General features: G+C 34.7%; 1 protein-coding gene across 2 annotated transcripts; it reads right to left on the bottom strand.

Annotated features, from left to right (window-relative positions):
• Positions 1 to 9,413: 9,413 nt before the first annotated feature.
• LOC141720554 (zinc finger BED domain-containing protein RICESLEEPER 1-like) lies at positions 9,414 to 13,520 on the bottom strand. 2 transcript variants are annotated; one of them, XM_074523034.1, is made up of 4 exons: positions 13,412 to 13,520; positions 12,391 to 13,141; positions 10,667 to 11,460; positions 9,414 to 9,536 (listed from the first exon to the last, which is right to left on the bottom strand). In XM_074523034.1, the coding sequence occupies exons 2-3, from the start codon at positions 12,528 to 12,530 to the stop codon at positions 11,046 to 11,048; spliced, it is 555 nt and encodes a 184-aa protein (XP_074379135.1). In that variant the 5' UTR covers positions 12,531 to 13,141; positions 13,412 to 13,520; the 3' UTR covers positions 9,414 to 9,536; positions 10,667 to 11,045. The 2 variants fall into 2 exon arrangements, with proteins under 2 accessions (XP_074379135.1, XP_074379142.1); XM_074523041.1 differs by having other exon boundaries at positions 13,353 to 13,480.
• Between the last annotated feature and the right edge of the window lie 6,006 nt (positions 13,521 to 19,526).

Genomic DNA, 19,526 nt, shown 5'->3' with positions numbered 1-19,526 from the left:
AAATTTTACTCACAGATAAGTCAAGTAAAGGGTTAGACTGAAAAATCAGAACTTAGACCTATACCAGAACTTAACAGTCATCAGAACATAATGTCTTAACTCGAACAAGGAATATCTATCTTAGTAAATACTCATACAAGTTCTTAGTGATGAACGTCAGAACTTAATCATCAGAACGTGTAACTAGAACTTGTCCTCAGAATTTGTGCAAAAATGACACAATGACTGTTTATCTAAAATAACATAGACCACCACAGAAATTTCATCATTCATATGGAGTGATGTGTGTGTGCATTAAGCTAAATAACTAATAAAGAGTAAAGTCTGATCTACTTCAGTACATCTTAGAAATAAGTCATAATTAAAATTTTGCTAAAGAGCTGTCATTATCCTGAAACCTACTGATAAATGAGTTCATGCATGAGTCCACCTCAACTGTTTTTGTGCTAATTTTATGCATCTTTTGAAATTCTCTTTTACAGTGGCTTCTCAGTGTAAGTGAGTCACGACTGCTTATCAGAATTTATGCTATTATCAGAGTATTTCTCCAGTAATCATAGAGTGTGAAAAATCACCAAGAAAATATTTTGCTTTTCTAATGCATATTTACTTAATACCAGCAATGCACTTGGGTCGTCCCTTTCACATTTTTTACTCTAGATCTCAAAGGAGTACCTGATTTTATTCTTTGATTCTTGTTCTTCTTCTTTTGATAAGTGAGGTTTATCAGCACTTAGTACATTCAGCAGTTTTACTAGTATCAGAATTTAACAGATGCGTAGCATTATTCTAATTTGTGACTTAGTAATAAGATATACAAAGTAAACTTAACTAAGCTCAGTTATCAGAATTTGCTTGTGTCATAAGATTTCCACAGAAATAATTACTTCTTTCATGGGATCATTTGTTTATTGAAGACTAGTAGGTCAGTATCTGGCACAATTATCCTCATAGGATAGAATGATTACTGAAACAGACATATCACTTATCAGAGTTTAGAAACATATATCAGACAACAGTCAGTACTTAAGGACATTTATCAATTAATGCACAGAATATACAAAGAGATTAATTCTGTAAATACTGATCATAAAGTCTAATAACATAGAACAAGTTTAAGCAGATTTAGAGAAAGAACCTGAGATCATTCCAAGTTCATTTACCAATTTTGTAAAGGTAGCTTCACACAGTGGTTTTGTGAAGATATCTGCTACTTGTTGATCTGTGGGAACAAAATGCAATTCCACTGTACCTTCATCCACATGTTCCCTGATGAAATGGTACCTGATGCTGATGTGCTTTGTCATAGAGTGTTGAACTGGATTACCTGTCATAACAATAGCACTTTAATTATCACAGTAAATAGGGATTTTGAAATATGTTAACCCATAATCCAGTAACTGATTCTTCATCCAGAGAATCTGTGCACAGCAGCTTCCTGCAGCAATATACTCTGCTTCTGCAGTTGATGTGGAAATTGACTTTTGTTTCTTGCTATACCAAGAAACCAACCTGCCTCCAAGAAATTGGCAGCTACAACTTGTGCTTTTCCTGTCAATTTTGCAACCTGCAAAATCTGCATCTGAGTAACCTATTAATTTAAAATCTGATTCTCTAGGATACCATAATCCTAGATCAGCTGTTCCTTTAAGATACTTAAAGATTCTTTTTACAGCTTTTAAGTGAGGTTCTCTTGGATCTGCTTGAAATCTTGCACAAAGACAGGTAGCAAACATGATATCTGGTCTACTAGCAGTTAGATAGAGAAGTGAGCCAATCATACCTCTGTAATCAGTAATATCTACTGAATTACCAGTATCCTTATCCAGTTTTGTTGCAGTGGCCATGGGAGTGGATGCACTTGAACAGTCTTGCATTCCAAATTTCTTCAGCAAGTTTCTGGTGTACTTAGATTGACAAATAAAAGTTCCTTCTTCACTCTGCTTGACTTGAAGGCCCAGAAAATAACTAAGTTCTCCCATCATACTCATCTGATATCTTGACTGCATTAGTTTGGCAAACTTTTTGCAAAGTTTGTCATTTGGAGACCCAAAAATAATATCATCAACATAAATCTGGATCAAAAGTAAGTCCTTGCCATGGTTGAGATAGAACAGTGTTTTGTCAATAGTTCCTCTGTTGAATCCACTTTCCAGAAGAAACTGAGCTAAAGTCTCATACCATGCTCTAGGAGCTTGCTTAAGTCCATAAAGTGCTTTATCAAGCCTGTAGACATAATCTGGATGTTTAGAATCTACAAAGCCTGGAGGTTGTTCAACATATACTTCCTCTTCCAATTCTCCATTGAGAAAAGCACTTTTCACATCCATTTGAAAGACAGTAAACTTTTTGTGAGCAGCATAAGCCATGAATATCCTTATGGCTTCTAACCTAGCAACTGGAGCAAATGTTTCATCATAGTCAATTCCCTCCTGTTGAGAATATCCTTTTGCAACCAGCCTTGCCTTGTTCCTTACAATTATGCCATCACTGTCAGTTTTGTTTCTGAATACCCACTTTGTACCAACAACCGATCTATTCTTAGGTCTTGGCACTAAGGTCCAGACTTTGTTTCTTTCAAATTCATTCAACTCTTCCTGCATTGTTTGCACCCAATCAGCATCTTGAAGAGCTTCTTCCACTTTCTTTGGCTCAGACTGAGAGAGAAAAGAATTGTAAAGACATTCATTCGAAGTACCTGTTCTAGTTCTGACACCTGCCTCAGGATTTCCAATTATCAAATCAGGTGTATGTGATTTTGTCCACTTCCTTGCAGATGGAAGATTTTCTCTAGAACTGGATGCTCCCCCATGATTCATGCTGTCTTCGGTTTCATTTTCTGATGCTCCCCCTGAAACTATGCTCTCTGAGTTGGATCCTTCAGTATTTAGATTTTCATTACTGTCAGTACTTGGCTTATCAGAACTTGACGAATCAGAATTTGAAGAGCCAGATGTATGTTCTGATGCTTCTTGAGATGTGATAATATCTTGAGTATGCTCCCCCTGCATTGGTGCATCTTCCTTTGACGTAGTCACCACAGTTTCAATAACATCAGAGTTTAATCCATCAGAATTTACAGTATCAGGACTTAGACTGTCAGGACTTGAGGTATCAGAATATGAATCTTCATTTTCAAATCTCAGCTGATCATGATCAATGCAATCTTCAAGTCCAGTGATCTTCTTGTCATCAAAAGAGACATTGATAGATTCCATGACCACTTTTGTTCTCAAATTATAGACTCTGAAGGCTTTTGTAGAAAGTGGATATCCAACAAAGATTCCCTCATCAGCTTTTAGATAAAACTTGGATAGCTGTTCAGGATGAGTCTTGAGAACAAAACACTTACATCCAAATACATGAAAGTATTTGAGATTTGGCTTCTTGTTCTTCACCATCTCATATGGTGTTTTTCCATGCTTGTTAATGAGTGTTGCATTTTAAGTAAAACAAGCAGTCTGCACAGCTTCAGCCCAGAAATAGGTTGGAAGCTTTGCTTCTTCAAGCATTGTTCGTGCAGCTTCAATGAGAGTTCTATTCTTCCTTTCAACAACTCCATTTTGCTGTGGAGTTCCAGGAGCAGAAAATTCCTGCTTTATTCCATGATTTTTGCAGAACTCTTCCATTATCAGATTCTTGAATTCAGTGCCATTATCACTCCTCAAAATTTTCACAGAATCTTTGATCAATTTATCCAGATGTTTGACATGATCAATCAGGATAGATGCAGTTTCACTTTTTGTGTGCAAGAAATACACCCATGTGTATCTGGTGAACTCATCTACTATGACCAACACATATTTCTTCTTTGCAATAGACATGACATTCACTGGACCAAATAGATCAACATGAAGCAGATAATAAGGCTCAAAAATTGATGATTCAGTCTTGCTCTTGAACGAAGATTTTCTTTGTTTAGCCTTCTGACATGAGTCACAAAGACCATCAGGAACAAACACTGATTTTGGCAGTCCTCTCACAAGATCTTTCTTGATCAGTTCATTTATCTTGTTGAAGTTTAAATGAGAGAGTTTCTTGTGCCAATTCCAGCTTTCTTCAGTTGAGGCTCTACTCACTAAACAGATTGCAGAACCATCAGAACTTGTTGAAAGCTTAGCTTCATAAATGTTACCACGCCTGAATCCCTTCAGAACAATTTTTCCTTTAGATTTACTAACTATTTCACAATGTTCTGCAAAGAAATCAACATGATAACCTCTGTCACAGATTTGACTTATACTCAGTAAGTTGTGTTTAAGTCCTGAGACCAGAGCTACATCTTTAATGATGACATTCCCAAGATTGATATTGCCATATCCCAAAGTTTTTCCAATGTTGCCATCTCCATAAGAAACACTTGGGCCAGCTTTCTCCACAAAGTCTGATAGCAGGGCCTTATTTCCAGTCATATGTCCTGAACATCCACTGTCCAGAACTAAAATGTTTTTCCTGTTGCCCTGCAATCAAAAAGACCACTAATTATTAGTTTTAAGGACCCAGACTTGCTTGGATCCTTTGGCCTTCTTAGGTTTGTTAACATTTGCAGCGGATTTAGCATCAGATTTTATGTTAACAGTTTTCTTATCAGAACTTATATTACCAGACTTTGAATCAGAACTTACACTAGAAGGAACAACAGAAACTTTCTTTAAAGAAGGTTTTATTTGATAATAATCATAGTACAAACTATGATATTCCTTACAAGTATAAATGGAATGCCATAAACTACCACAATGAAAACAAGGATCTTGTGGTTTGTATCTAACAGACTGACTCTTAACTCCTGATTTTGTAGATAAGGAGTTAATATTCTTATTCTTCCTGCAAAAAGAAGCCAGATGGTTAGAACTTCCACAGTTATGACATGCTTTCCTAGGAGCATCAGGAACAGATTTATAGTTATTGCTTTTATTTACACCTTCCTTTCCATTCCTGTTTTTCCTAGGTGATTTTACCTTGTTTGCATTCTTAACATCTTTCAGCTTATGCTTAAGCTGCTTCTTTGTCATTAAGCCTATGTTAACTTCAGCTGTCTTTTCCTGTTTTAGTTTGTCAGAAGCTAATTCCTTTTTAACTTCTGATTTCTCATTTTCAGATTTTTCAGTTACAAACTTAACAGGTTTTAACTTCAGCTTTTGCTTATCAACAGGCTTAATTTCTACAGTTCCTTTTTCATTTTTATTTTCTCCATAACCTAAGCCCTCTTTCCATTTTCCACTGCTTAGCAAATTTTGAGTTGTTTTGCCAGAGTTAGTCCAAGTTCTGATAATCTCTCTCTCCTTTTCTAACTCAGTTTTTAGAGATTCATTCATTTTTAGCACTTCATCCCTAACATAAAAAGCATCATCTCTATCCTGCTGAGTTTGATGGAACATGACTAACTCTTTTTCTAAGAAATCATTTCTTTTCCTAAAAGCAAGATTTTCAGAAGTTAATCTTTCACATGTTAAAGTTTGATCTCTATAACTAACAAACATGGTTTTAAGATATCTTCTCAACTCATTAATATCATCAGTATGAAAAGCATAAGTAGTCTGAGGTACCTTTGTTTCAGCAGCTTCAGAACTGCTCTCAGAACTTGATTTATCAGCATTTGCCATCAATGCATAGTTCTCCTCACTTTCAGAGTCTGAGGTGTCTGTCCAGCTTTTCTGCTTTGTGACAAGAGCTTTGCCTTTGTCACTCTTGGTCTTCTTGCAATCAGGAGATATGTGGCCTTTCTCACCACAATTATAACATTTAACATTAGCGTAATCTCCTCTGTCAGACTTTCCTCCTCTTCCTTCAGATCTTCTGAAATTCTTCTTATCAGAACTTATGCCTTTTCTGGAAAACTTCTTTCCCTTCCTGAACTTCCTGTATGCAATCTTTGTGATTCCTTTCACCATAAGAGCACACAGCTTCATCATCTCCTCATCAGCATCAGTTTCAGGCAAGCTTTCAGAATCTGAGTCATCATCACTCTCAGAACTTGATGACTCAGTATCAGACTTTATGATAAGAGCTTTACCCTTGTCTTTCTTTGAGGAAGGTGGTTTGGGGGATTCCTCTTCAGCCTTGAGAGCAACTGTCCTTGACTTTCCTCCTTTCCTCTTGCTTCTTTGTTCCATCTCAAGTTCATGAGTCTTGAGCATTCCATAGATTTCATCAAGAGTTGTTTCATCAAGATTGTAGTTGTCTCTTATTGTTGTTGCCTTCAAATCCCAACATTCAGGAAGAGCTAATAGGAATTTAAGGTTTGTATCTTCAAGATCATACTCCTTATTAACCAATGACAAGTCATTCAAGAGTTTGACAAATCTATCATATACATCGGTCAATGACTCATTAGTCCTAGAGTCAAAGTGTTCATACTCTTGAGTGAGTATTGTCTTCCTGTTCTTCTTAACTGTTTCAGTTCCTTGACACCTTATCTCCAGTGCATCCCATATCTCCTTAGCAGTCTTGCAGTTGATTACCCTGTTTGACATTACATTATCAATGGCACTATGCAATAAGTGTCGTACCTTGGCATCCTTAGCAATAGATGCTATATCTTCAGCAGTGTAATCACTCTTTTCCTTTGGTACGGTCATTGCTGCTTCACCTGCAACTACAACAGCGAGCTTGGTAGGTTTGTGAGGCCCTTCCTTGATTCTATCAAGGTATTCTGGATCTGTTGCTTCCAGAAACATGGTCATCCTTACCTTCCATATGGGATATTCAGATGGTCTCAATATGGGAACTCTGATAGTCTCATATCGACTCTGAGTTGATGTCTTTGATGATTCCTCAGTTTTGGTAGGCTTAGTTGGAGTTTCTGTGTCAGACATGATTGTGTTTGGATCTTTAACTGTATGTGTGTTAACAGAAGGCTCTGATACCACTTGTTAGGTCACACTTTCACTGTAGAGGGGGTGAATACAGTGTTTATTACAATCAAATCAAACTTCAAGAACTTATGTAACAGAAAACAAACTTTATTGAAACAATAAACTCTGTTACAATCTGGAACTGTTATCTCTCAGTGATGAACAAAATATCACGAGAGCTACTAGGGTTATAGTAAATAATATTCTCGATAATGATAACACTTATAGTGTAAACCCTATGTCTGTGTTTATATACTACACAGTTACAAGATAATCGCTAATTGATATGGAATATAATTCTGCTTCCTAAAATATATCAATCAGATATCTTTTATTCCAAGTATTCCATTCTTCATGGAATTCCTTCTTCATGCATATCTCTTCTTATGTTTATCTTGATCTTCTTAACTTTAATCAGCTACTGTCCTTATCTGATCGTCCTTCAGCACTTAAGTTCTGATATCTATCTCCTGATGCTTATCTCCTGATAACATAAGTACCGATATCCCTTAAGTTCTGACTTCCAGTATAAGTACTGATCAGTTAAGTACTGATTTGTCCTGTTCAAATAAGATCTGAAATCTAAACATAAAACATATTAGCCATGACATTATCAAATATATCTAACACAATTTTTTATATTTTTAGTGCCCTGTAATATTTTTGCATGATGTTAATATTTTTTTTAGAGTTGGCGATTCGTTCGTTTCGTGTACTTTCGTGTCGTGTACTTCCGTGTTTTGTACCATGAATGCCTAACCCAAACCCGAACTATTAAGGATTCGTTTCGTTTCGTGTTCGTGTATCTTCATTTTGTGTCGTCTTTCATTTAATTTAAAATTAATAATAAATATAAATATAAATATAATAAATATTTAAATATTAAATTTTTAATATTTGAGACTTAAGTCAATAAGTCGTAAAAACTCAAGTGTAGTCAAGTCTTTTAAAATTTAAATTTAAATCTATTTTTTATAAAAATTATATGTAAAATATTATTGTAAGATATATGTATTCATATAATTTTGATAAGTATATTTATATATTTATTTATTTCGTGTACTTTCATTTCGTGTCGTGTACCGGGTAAGATGAAAATCGACACTAAATTCATCCGTGTACTTTCGTGTTCGTGTACCAAAAATATCAACTCAAACCCGTTATTTTCGTGTCGTGTGCGAAATTGGAAAAAATACCCCAAATGTCACTATTTGTAGGATAATGGCCCTCAATGTCACTGTAGCAAAAGATGGCCCCAAATGTCACTTCAAAACGGGTTTTCATCTTCCGTTTTTCCTATTCAACAAAAACGTGATTTCGCCTTCCGTTTTCTTATTTTTTGTTCTTTTTTTAATGTTTAAACGTAACTTCATCTTACGTTTTCTTTACAAAAACCCAACACCATCTTTGGTGTACAATGATAACGTTAAATAAATCAACGTTTTCATGTTTTTTTGAATTTTTTTTGAATTTATTATACCCAAAATGTTCAATAATGTTATGTTTTCAAGCTTGAAACACTACTTTAAGGGGTATTTTGTTCGTATTTTATTCATATATATAAATATTTTAATATTTTTAAATATTAAATTGAGACTTAGTGAACCCAAAAATATTAAAAAGTGGGCCCTAAATTTTTAACATTTTAGGGTTCACCAATCTCCTTTTGGGTTTTAGAAATATTAAAAAATAAATTTATAAAAGATACATCGATTTAAGGTTTAGGATTTAGGGTTTAGGACCTTTAGCCTAAACCCTAATTTATTCTAGGAACCGAACTCTAATTATTAACCGTTTTTAATATTTTAGAGTTCACCAATTTCCAATTTGAGTTTTAAATTTATTAAATAATTTATATATATGAATAAAGTACGAACTAAACACCTCTTAAAATAAAGTTTTGAGCTTTAAAACATAACGTTATTGAGTATTTTGGGTAAGAAAATTAGAAAAAAAAAATGTAAAATGCTAATGCATTTTGCGTTAACATTGAAAACAAAATTTGGAATGACATTTCTGCTTTGAATAACATTATTTGAAATTGCGTTTTTCGATTTAAAAAATAGAAAATAAAAAAAGTCAGACGCAGTTGTGTTTTTTATTAATAACAAAAACTTCAACTGAAACTTCGTTTTGAAGTGACATTTGAGGCCATTTTTTCTCAAAATGACATTGAGGGTCATTCTCCCCCAAATAGTGATATTTGGGGCCAACGTTAGGGATGGCAATCAGGCCGGATTGGATCGAGTTTGGCTAAATCTGTATCCCAACCCGAAAATTTTGATCATACCCGAACCCGATTTGAACCCGAAAATTACCTGAAAACTCATATCCAAATCCGATCCAACGGATTTTGGATCGGGTTCAGATATACCCGAAACCCGATTTTTTAGATTAATTTTTAATATACCCGATAACTGAAATCTGATATCCGAAACCCGAATACCCGAAAATTAAAATCCCATTTTGAAAAAGATAAGTTTACCGAACAATGGACATATAAATCAAAGAAAATAAGCAATCCAAGTCCAACAACGAAAATGAAATAAATCCAGCATGGTTTTATGGTTTACAAAAGAAGAACCAATAGTTTACACTACAATCCAGCATTAACATCATAACTTTGAAGCATCAAAGGTCTTTCATCCTTGCAAAATCACAACACACAACTCCTCAAAGTTTCTGTAAAAAAAATAGATAGATGTAAGATTCTAGCAAATCAAATTCAAAAGGCATTAGTGTTTATCTAGTTCTGAATAAAATATAGGTTAATAGTATGCAGTTTGCACGTATCAAATATTCAGGTCACCCAAGAACATCTACAGGCTTACATGATACGAATATGAAGTAACTTTGTCTGTGTCAATTTCAAAAAAAAATCCCAATAAAATTATATAGTAAAAGAGAGATTTTTGATCACCAACTGATCATCTGTTGTACACATTAATCAATCTTCTGGTATTTTGTGAATATACATTTCATGCAGATAATCTTAGCACACTTTAAAGAAAGACTGAACAACTGCATATGCTACAATATATGTGATTTGAAAAGATCCTTTGTACATTATTCACATTGTACAAAATAGATCTTAGACTACCAATCTAGTTATGTTTCACTGTGCACCAGATTTATCAGTTCCACCAGGTTTGTAATTCTACCTAAAACACCAATATTCAAATTCAGCACTAAGCTGTATTTTTTAAAGTCCGGTTTCGGCATATACTGTATTTAATGTACTACAAGGTGAACCAGAAACATCAAAAGGACAGTTTTATCTAGGAGTCATTAACCAACTAGGCAGAGGAAATGACACACATACGACAAATGGAGACAATTCAGTTTTTCGGTGGTGTTATTAACTTACTGATGGTGCTTCTTGTCAGACGGATGAAAAGGGATATAGTGAAACAAAAACTAATATACAGTTATTTTATTTTCACTGGAATAAATTCCAAGAGAGTCACCAATAGATAAGTTTTTAAATAAACCCACCAAAAAAAATTCATTAACCAGAGAAGAGAGGTCGGCCAAATCTGTTAAATCAGATGAGTAAATATGTTCTTTCCTTTCTATCAGTCATGTTGTGACGGATTAAATTACAAAGTTTTACACATTAAAATATTAAAACAACATTTATCAACAACCAGCAACAACATTTATCAACAACCAACAAGCTAATCTTCTTTAAATATTAAAATACTAAAACAAGGTAGTAGACCACTAGACGTAATGAGCAGGGAAGGCTCAGAAAAATAAATAAGACATAATTAGCAGTACTAGCAAAACTATAAAACTCCGGAAGCTCTTACCTTAACTATAAGCACTAGAGCCGCAAATCATATAAACAAGCACAACAACAACCTCCTAGTAAAGCAGATCAGCAGACATATCCCAGAGGATAAATGCAAAATAAAATAGATGCCTAAATAATACATAGAAAGACAAATTAGAAAGTTGTAGTATAAAAAGTTACAGAATAAGCAGAGTTTTATTTGAAACATAAACAAGCACAACAGTAGATTTAATATTAACATTAAACTTAAACTTCTCGGGTAATGCATAAATCTTCCTGTTCCAAGTCATTATATATAGTTGCATATCCCGTGGATGCCTCACCTGAAAGTTATAATAATTATAAAAATGGAATCAAATACATTTGATTAATATTCCACTTCATATTTAATTACCTTACATTTCAGCAGCCCATAACCAACTTTGTCCGCACATTAAAGCTTCTATTGTTTTCGGATGAAGCCTATTACGATATGGACTTACCAATCTGCCGCTGGAACTAAATGCGGACTCAGACGCAACTGTTGATGCTGTAATTGTTAGAAAATCTTGAGCCATGTGTTGCAAATTTGGATATTTAAGCTCATTTACCTTCCACCAATTTAATAGATCAAATCCATCAATTTTTTGCATGACATCATCATCCAAATAATGCTCCAAAACTGACTTTAAAGAGTCAACTCTTTTTCGATTTTTAGTACTTATGAACAAATCATATTGTGAAACATTTTCAGAAGTGAATGTAGAGCGGGTTGAAGTTGAATCACCAATGCCCTCTTCGTTTGTAGCAACAAGCTTTTCATGGTACTCCCTGAGCAAAGAATAACAAAGATCTCGAACATTATTAACTTGAAGCATAGAAGATTCTCCAAAAATCTTCTCAAAGTAGAACTCAAATACTTCCATCTTGTACCTAGGATCCAACACCGTAAAAACCCCAACAATACCATGCATTACTTCCCAATACTTTTCAAATTTTATCAACATCCTTTCAGCCATGGTCTGAATCATAAAATCTTTACTTTTACGCAATTTGGTAATTGCTAGCCGAATCTCACATATATTAATAAAGCATTGATTAGCAATAGGGTATTTTGTCCCAGAAAAGATCTTAGTCGCCTTTTAAAATAGTTTTAATCTACCACACACCTTTTGAGAAAAATCCCATTCCTCTTTTGTAGGAAGGCATTTATATATATCCTCTCTACTTTCCAATCTAGTGAAAACATCCTTATACAACAAAGTTGTTCAAACATCAAATAAGTAGAATTCCACCTAGTTGCACAATCAAGACCCAATTTGTTAGTATTCATGTTACGTAACTATCGTTCGTTTCTTCAAATTTTTCTTCCCTTTTAGGCGTTGATGTCCAATAAGAAACAGTATCCCTAATTTTTTCAACTCCGACTTTTATCACTTCTAATCCCTCTTTCACAAATAAATTCAGAATATGGGAAGAGCAACACATATGAAATAAAGTGCCACTAGCAATAAGTGAAGAACTATCTAACTTTTCTAACAAACTCTGAACCATGGCATCATTAGTTGTACAATTATCAACAGTGAGACATGATATCTTTCTATCCAAATTCCAATCCATCAAACAATCAAGCAAGTGATCACATAGTACAACTTTTGTATGTAGACAAGTAACATAAATGAACCTAAAAGTAAAACAAACAAATTACTAACAGACATTATCAACTAACTAACATTCAACTTAAACAAATTATAAATATACCTCATAATGCGACTTTGCAAAATCCAAGAAGCATCAATATAATGCGCTGTAACAGCCATGTATCCCTTCTTTTGATTACTTACAGTCCACATATAAGTGGTGATGGCTACCCGACTTGCATTATTCTCCAACAAACTCATAGTTTTCGCCTTCTCAAACTCATAAACCTGAAATATCTCATTTTTTATGGTGTTTCTTCATGGCACTTTGAATAATGGTTGAAGGAATAACGAATACTTCTTGAATCCAATATGATCTACAATGAAAAGAGGATATTCGTGCATAATAATCATCTTAGCAAGCTCTTTCTTTGTTCCCTCGTGGTTGAAACTATAAGAAGCTAATTCTGGATGGTCTTCGTTGAAATTGCTCGCAAGGAGTTTTTGCCTTATACTACTTTGACCTTTTTTGTGATGCTTTGTTTTGTAATGAGTGTTTAAATGAGATGTCCTAGATGTTGAATCGCCTCTAAGTTTGGCACAATAATATTTGCAAACAGCCTTCACAAGACCATCAATTCGCACTTTATCAAAATGATTCCAGATATCGATCTTCCCTTTTTTAAGTTCTTTATCCTGTTGTTCATCATCAGTAATAGTAACCACGTCGTGTTCTTGAATCGGAGTGTTGATATTACCAACGGGGGCTGATTGTAGCTCTGGTGTTGATGATGGTTCAGATTTTTTTCCTGGAGCGGACTGAGAAATGGGAGCCGATTGAGAATTGGGAGCCGACTGTGAAGTTGACATGACTGCATACACCATAAACATAATAAAAATATTAATCAACTGAAAGAAGAAAATCGGGGAAAATAATAATGAAACATATAATACTCTGGGTTTTTGTACATGGAAAAAGATTACGAAAATGAATTATAAATTCTAGGTTATTATGATTGATTGAATAATAGATTCAGGGGTTTTATGTAAAAACGAATCAATTGATTGAATATAGAAACTAACCAGTAGAAGTAGAATAACGATTATTGAAAGAATCAATTGATAGGGTTCATGGCTCCTACCTTGTTCCTTCTCGTTCTCACGATGAATATTTTCTGTTGCGGTGAGTGAGTACCGACTGTTGTGCTGAGTAACCCTAGCTTGAGCCACAACTCTATGTGTTAAAGAATGTTTTGTTATACTTTGTACTTTTGTTTGGGTCAATTAGGTTAATTAGGTTTATTAAAATAAAAAATGACAAATGTATTTTATAATTTAAAATATTTATTTATTTATTTAATGATGCTTAAATATTTTATCGGGTTTCGGTTTCGGATCGAGTTTGGATCGGGTTTCGGGTATCATATCTGATTGGATATGGCCATATCCAAATCCAATTCCAAAACTTTTCGCGTACAAAAATCAAATCTGTATCCAAATCCATATCGTGTTCGGATTATCCAAAATTTCGGATTTCGGATCAGATATCTGTTGGATCGGATTAAATATGTCATCCCTAGCCAACGCCTTGAAATTGTCGCCTCTAATATTTGTGGAGATTTTGGCATGGCATATTTTATTCATAATTTAACCTTTTTTCTGAATGAGTTTAAATAAACATAGGAGATAAACGGCCCCTTTTGAATGAGTTTAGAATACCAGTAATACCCTCTTGTTTCCATCAATTCTTCAATAAAATTCCAGTCCGGTTGCAATTAATTTGAAAGTATTTGATCTAAATAATATTTAATATTTTTAATTATTTCATTCGAACATGCAATAATTATAAGATAGTTTTAATTTTGAATAATCTCAACAAGTGATTAATATTTTTCGTAACAAATTAAAATTATTTATTGATTAAGATTTACGCGGTGCAGTTGGGGTTTGAGAATTTGGACAAACCGCACCCGCGATTTGGTTTGCGGTTTTGGTCCAAACCCCACCACACCGCACCGCGAATATGGAGTGACATTGAACGCCAAAGTTTTTAAAAAGTGAGGCTATTTGCCTCAAAATAATGATGTTTGGCACCTTTTTTCTACAAAAGTTACTCCAATCCCAAGTACATATTTAGAATAAATACGTAAATATTGTGTTTTAATAACATAGTGATAAATGTATGATCAGATTACAGATTACGTAATTATTATATATCGTTTGGTTTAAAATATGGTATCGGGTTGAAATCAGGAATCGGGTTAGAGTGGTATGGGGATTAGGTATCATATCTGATATCATAAGTTTCATTGAGTGCTGAAATCAATATTTTTAATTTCAAATATTTTAGTCAATAATTTTAATTTAATTATAAATATTATTTTAATATATTTTTGGTTACAAATTTATTTTAATATTAAATAATTACATTTTATTGCTTAAATATAAATTAAAATAGTAAAATTAAAGTTGATATTCATACCACTCCCTCGTACCCACCTCCCCAGGAACCCAACTCCCCACTTGAGTATGAAAATATTTGGGGTTTGTTAAAATATTTGAATAAATATAAAGTGATTGTCAAAGTGTATCGAGGAAGTCTCTCAAATCTTACCGAGGAAGACTAGTAAAGCTTATCGAGAAAGACTTGTAAATCTTATCGAGGAAGACTTGTAAAGCTTATTGAGGAAGTTTTGTAATACTTAATAAAGAAGATTTGAATAGCTTACTTAGTAAGCCTTGTAAACCAACTACTATAAATAGCTTGTTAGGTCATACACACACTGTAGAGGGGGTGAATACAGTATATAGTACACTCAAATCGAACTTTAAGAACTTAAGTAACAGAAAACAAACTTTATTGAAACAATAAACTCTGTTACAGTATGGAACTGTTACCTCTCAGTGATGAACAAATATCACGAGAGCTGCTAGGGTTACAATGAATAATCTTCTCTAATAATGATAACACTTATAGTGTAAACCCTATATCTGTGTTTATATACTACACAGTTACAAGATAATCGCTAATTGATATGGAATATAATTCTGCTTCCTAAAATATATCAATCAGATATCTTTTCTTCCAAGTATTCCATTCTTCACGGAATTTCTTCTTCATGCATATCTCTTCTTATGTTTATCTTGATCTTCTTTCCTTTAATCAGCTACTGTCCTTATCTGATTGTCCTTCAGCACTTAAGTTCTGATATCTATCTTCTGACGATTATCTCCTGATAACATATGTACTGATATCCTTAAGTCCTGACTTCCAGTATAAGTACTGATCAACAGTTAAGTACTGATTTATCCTGTTCAAATAAGATCTGAAAGCTAAACATAAAACATATTAGCCATGATATTATCAAATATATCTAACAATCTCCCCCAACTTGTAAATTAACATAATATACAAGTTTAACAGATATTTGATGATGTCAAAAACATTAAGTACAAATGCATGAGAATTAGACTAGATAACTACAACTTACAGTCCTTAAAGCTTTTACCAATTTCAACTTCTGATAACAACTTCAGTCTGTATAAATATCAGAATTTAAGCAGTTGTAGATCTTCGACTTGGCTTCATCATTTTCTGATCTCTCTGATGTCAGGAGTTGTTCTGAGATAGTTCTTCAACAAACATTTCTCAGCATATATGAGTTCATCAATCATTCTCCTTTTGACATCTTTAAGCTCTGCAATATCTTCACCAGTTTGAAAGATTGCAGCTCTGAGATCATTGATCTTTGCTTTTCTCAACTCCTGATCTAGTCTTATGACATAAGCTTTGTCAGACTCTAGATTGAATTCAAGTCCCTTAATACCAAGATATGTTCTGATCTGTGCAGTATTAGGCTTCATATCAACAATATCACCATTGTGATCTCTGTACTTTGGAACATATATGCTGTCAGACTTAACAGAATAAAGCCTTTTCTGTCTCTGAATCTGTTCTTTTAAGTAGTTTGCAGCAGTCTCTGTTATTCTGTCATCCACTTGAAGTAAGAAAAGTACATGCTCCAATTCTTCAAAATACTTCAATGGAATGGCATTTTGTCTTATATGATAAACCCTACCATCTGTCATGAAATACAACATAATGTATTCTTTCAAGTAGGTATGGTAAACCATCTGTACAGATTCCAGTTGATTCAATCTCTCAGGAGTTGCTCCAATACCTGGTTCACTCAAGGAAGTTGGATCACTGGTAGTGTTGTGTACCCTTCTTTCATCAGCACTTCCCAATCCAGTTTTATCTCTAGCTTCCTTTCCAGTAACTACTCTTGCTTCAAAACCACTTGCAGTAGTCTTCAAAGATTGAGTCTGTTTTGCTTTAGTGAATCCTGGTAGGAGTGTCTTTGATCTATTTTCTGATATCAAGTTAACTTGAGCTCTGTCAGAGGTTACTTGCTTCTTCTGAATATCAGAACTTATAATTTCTTGACTCTGAACAACTTGAGCCATGTCAGAGGTTATTTTAAGAACTTTTCTTGAAGTCAGAGCAAGATCATCTTTTTCATCAGTAATTTCTTCTTCCTCAGGAGGTACATAAACCTTGATAGGTTCACCAACCTTTTCTTTACCCTTGGATCTTGGATCTATCTGTGGTTGTGATCTAGCCAACGTTGCTTCAGTATGTGTCCTTTCTTTGATCACAATGCCTTTGAGTTTTGGAAGTGACTTTTTACCAGAAACTTCAGATTTAGATGTGACTTTCTCTGATTTAAGTCTGGCTTCTTCTTCCTTTAAACTTTCCAAGTCCATTCCTGGATTTTCTTGAAGAAATAACTGTCTTGACATTTCCTCATCAAGATCTAGAAGTTCATCAAGACTTATCCTTTTACCAGCAGCAGAACTTATTCTTTTCCCAGTATCAGAACTTATCTTGTGACTAGCTTGTCTTGATGTAAACCTTCTACCTTGACTATGGCCGCTACCCATTCCAGAGTATCCTTGATCATCATTTCCATCATCCTTTCCGTGCAGTGTCTTGTTAGTGTTGCATTTGGACTTAATTACCTTCTCCCCCTTTTTGGCATCAGCAGGTAGTAAAAGAGAGATAAGTAATTCCACTGAGGATTGGATTTCAGTAAGTTGCGATTGCTGAGAAGCTTGATTTGTCAGAATGTCATCAATCTGAGCTTGTTGTTTCTCTTGAGTTTTCTCAATATAAGCAATCCTGTCAATGGTAGCTTGAAAGAACTTTTTCTTATCAATTTTCTAAACTTTTTCTTGTTTGATAAAGTTCTCCTGAATCTTGTGTAGCTCTGCATGAGTAGTTGAATGAAGACCTTGTAGATGTTTAATACTCAATACAGTGACTCTAAGCTGGGTTTTTAAATCATCAGAATTTAACATTTCATCAGCTTTAGTCAAGTGCTCAGCAAGATGTATTGCAGTTGGAACACATGAAACTGAGTTCCATTCCTTAGTCCACTCCTGACCTGCAGGAGTTTCACACCAAGGTACTGGTGCATCCCTGGTAACAAACTTCTGTACCAGTTCAGACTTAGGAAGAGTCTGTTGAGGAGTATGTCCTGAAGGACCTGCTTCATCAGCATCTACAGTTGGAGCAGCTTCACCAGTATCTCCAGCATTTGCAGCATCAGAACTTAAAGAATCAGTATCTTCTGATAAGACAACAGTGTGAGTAGCAATGGAGGCTTAGCATCCTCTAATTGCTGATCTGATACCAAGTTCTGATCAACAGCCATATCCTGATGCTCACCTAAAGTCTGATCATCAGCATCTTGATGCAGAGAAGGTGTTGTTGATAACTCTGGAGTTTGAACAGCATCAGTAACAGGTGTTGTGAAGGATTATTTGCTGTTGGAGCTTCTAAGAGAAATACTTCAGACACAACCAAGTGTTGAACATCAATATCAGCACTTGTGCATGGATCAACAAGAGACACAGATGGTGAGTTAGCCTTGTCAGATACAGCTTCCTGAGATGGAGTTGATGGAGAAGAAGTGACTGAAGCAAATTCCTTGTCTTGTGAGATCAGAGATTCCTGATCCCCTTCCTTAGCTGCTTCCTCTTCATCATCTGAAACTGGCCTTTGTGCCCTCTGTTTCTTGTACTTCCTTGTTGATTTGGATTCCTTGGGAGTGTCAGGAACTATCATTCGTCTAAGCCTCTTGAGAAGCCTAGAACCCCCAATTTCAGAATCCTTCTGAGAAACCTCTTTCTCAGCTTCAGTAACAATAGGTTCTCTAGAAGAAACCTGTTCCTCAGAATCAGATTCATCTCTCAATACAATCCTCCTTCTCTTTTGAGATGTTTGAGGAACATTCTTTGTCCTCTTTGGCTTGGAAGATGAAGGCTTCATAGTAGGTGCTGAAGATGAAGGTTGAGCAGTCTGTAAAGTGGAGAGATAGGATTTGAGATATGTTCTGAGGGTAGGTTGAGTAGAATGAGAGGTAGGTACTGAGGTTGATGGATTTTGGGTGTTTGGAGTTGGTTGGACATCAGAGTAAACAGATCTATAAGTATCAGGATCAGCATTTACCAGGATCTGTTTTACAGACTTAGGAATCTGTAATGGTCTAACCACTTTTTTTTTAGTATCAGCATTTATCAGGTCATTAAAGTATCATTTTGCAACCTTAAAAGGTGGGGTTTGAGTGCTGACTAAATGAGGTTCATCAGTACAGTAAGTGTAAATAAGTTGACAGAATCTAGTAAAATAAACAACATCTCGATCCTCTGTCATCCTATCCCCAATAAAACCAATTATTCCAGTTGCAAAATCAAAATGAGTTTGATGAATAATAGCATACCCTATGTGCTGACTCAGAATTGGGATAGCATCAAAATTTGAACATTTGTTCCCAAAAGCTTTGGTGATGCAATCAAAGAAGAAACTCCATTCTCTTATGATATTAGCCCGTTTCAACTGTCCAAGTTTCGTCAGACTCTTTTCATATCCCAATTCAGCCATTAACTCCCGAAGGGCTGAGTCCTCTGGAATTGAGAAAGTACAATCTTCTGGAAGATGTAAAGCCCTGCGTACTGTACCAGGAGTGACTACAAATGATGAATCACCCACTTGGAAGATAATACTGGGAGTTCCACGTTGACCACCATCATCAAAAAGTCCAGTCCTCCAAAACCTCAGAACTTGTTGGCTTGAAAAGAATTCAGGTTGTGTTAATGCATACCCAACCTCACTATGTGCAAGAAGATCTTGCACAAAGTGCAATTCAGATGGAGCTTCAGTGTGATCAAAAACTGCAGCATAGTTGTTGGGGA

Source organism: Apium graveolens, chromosome 1, assembly GCF_009905375.1.
Source record: "Apium graveolens cultivar Ventura chromosome 1, ASM990537v1, whole genome shotgun sequence".
Taxonomy (NCBI): Eukaryota; Viridiplantae; Streptophyta; class Magnoliopsida; order Apiales; family Apiaceae; genus Apium; species Apium graveolens.
Note: the sequence above shows the minus strand (reverse complement) of the source record. Positions and strands in the feature narration are given on the sequence as shown.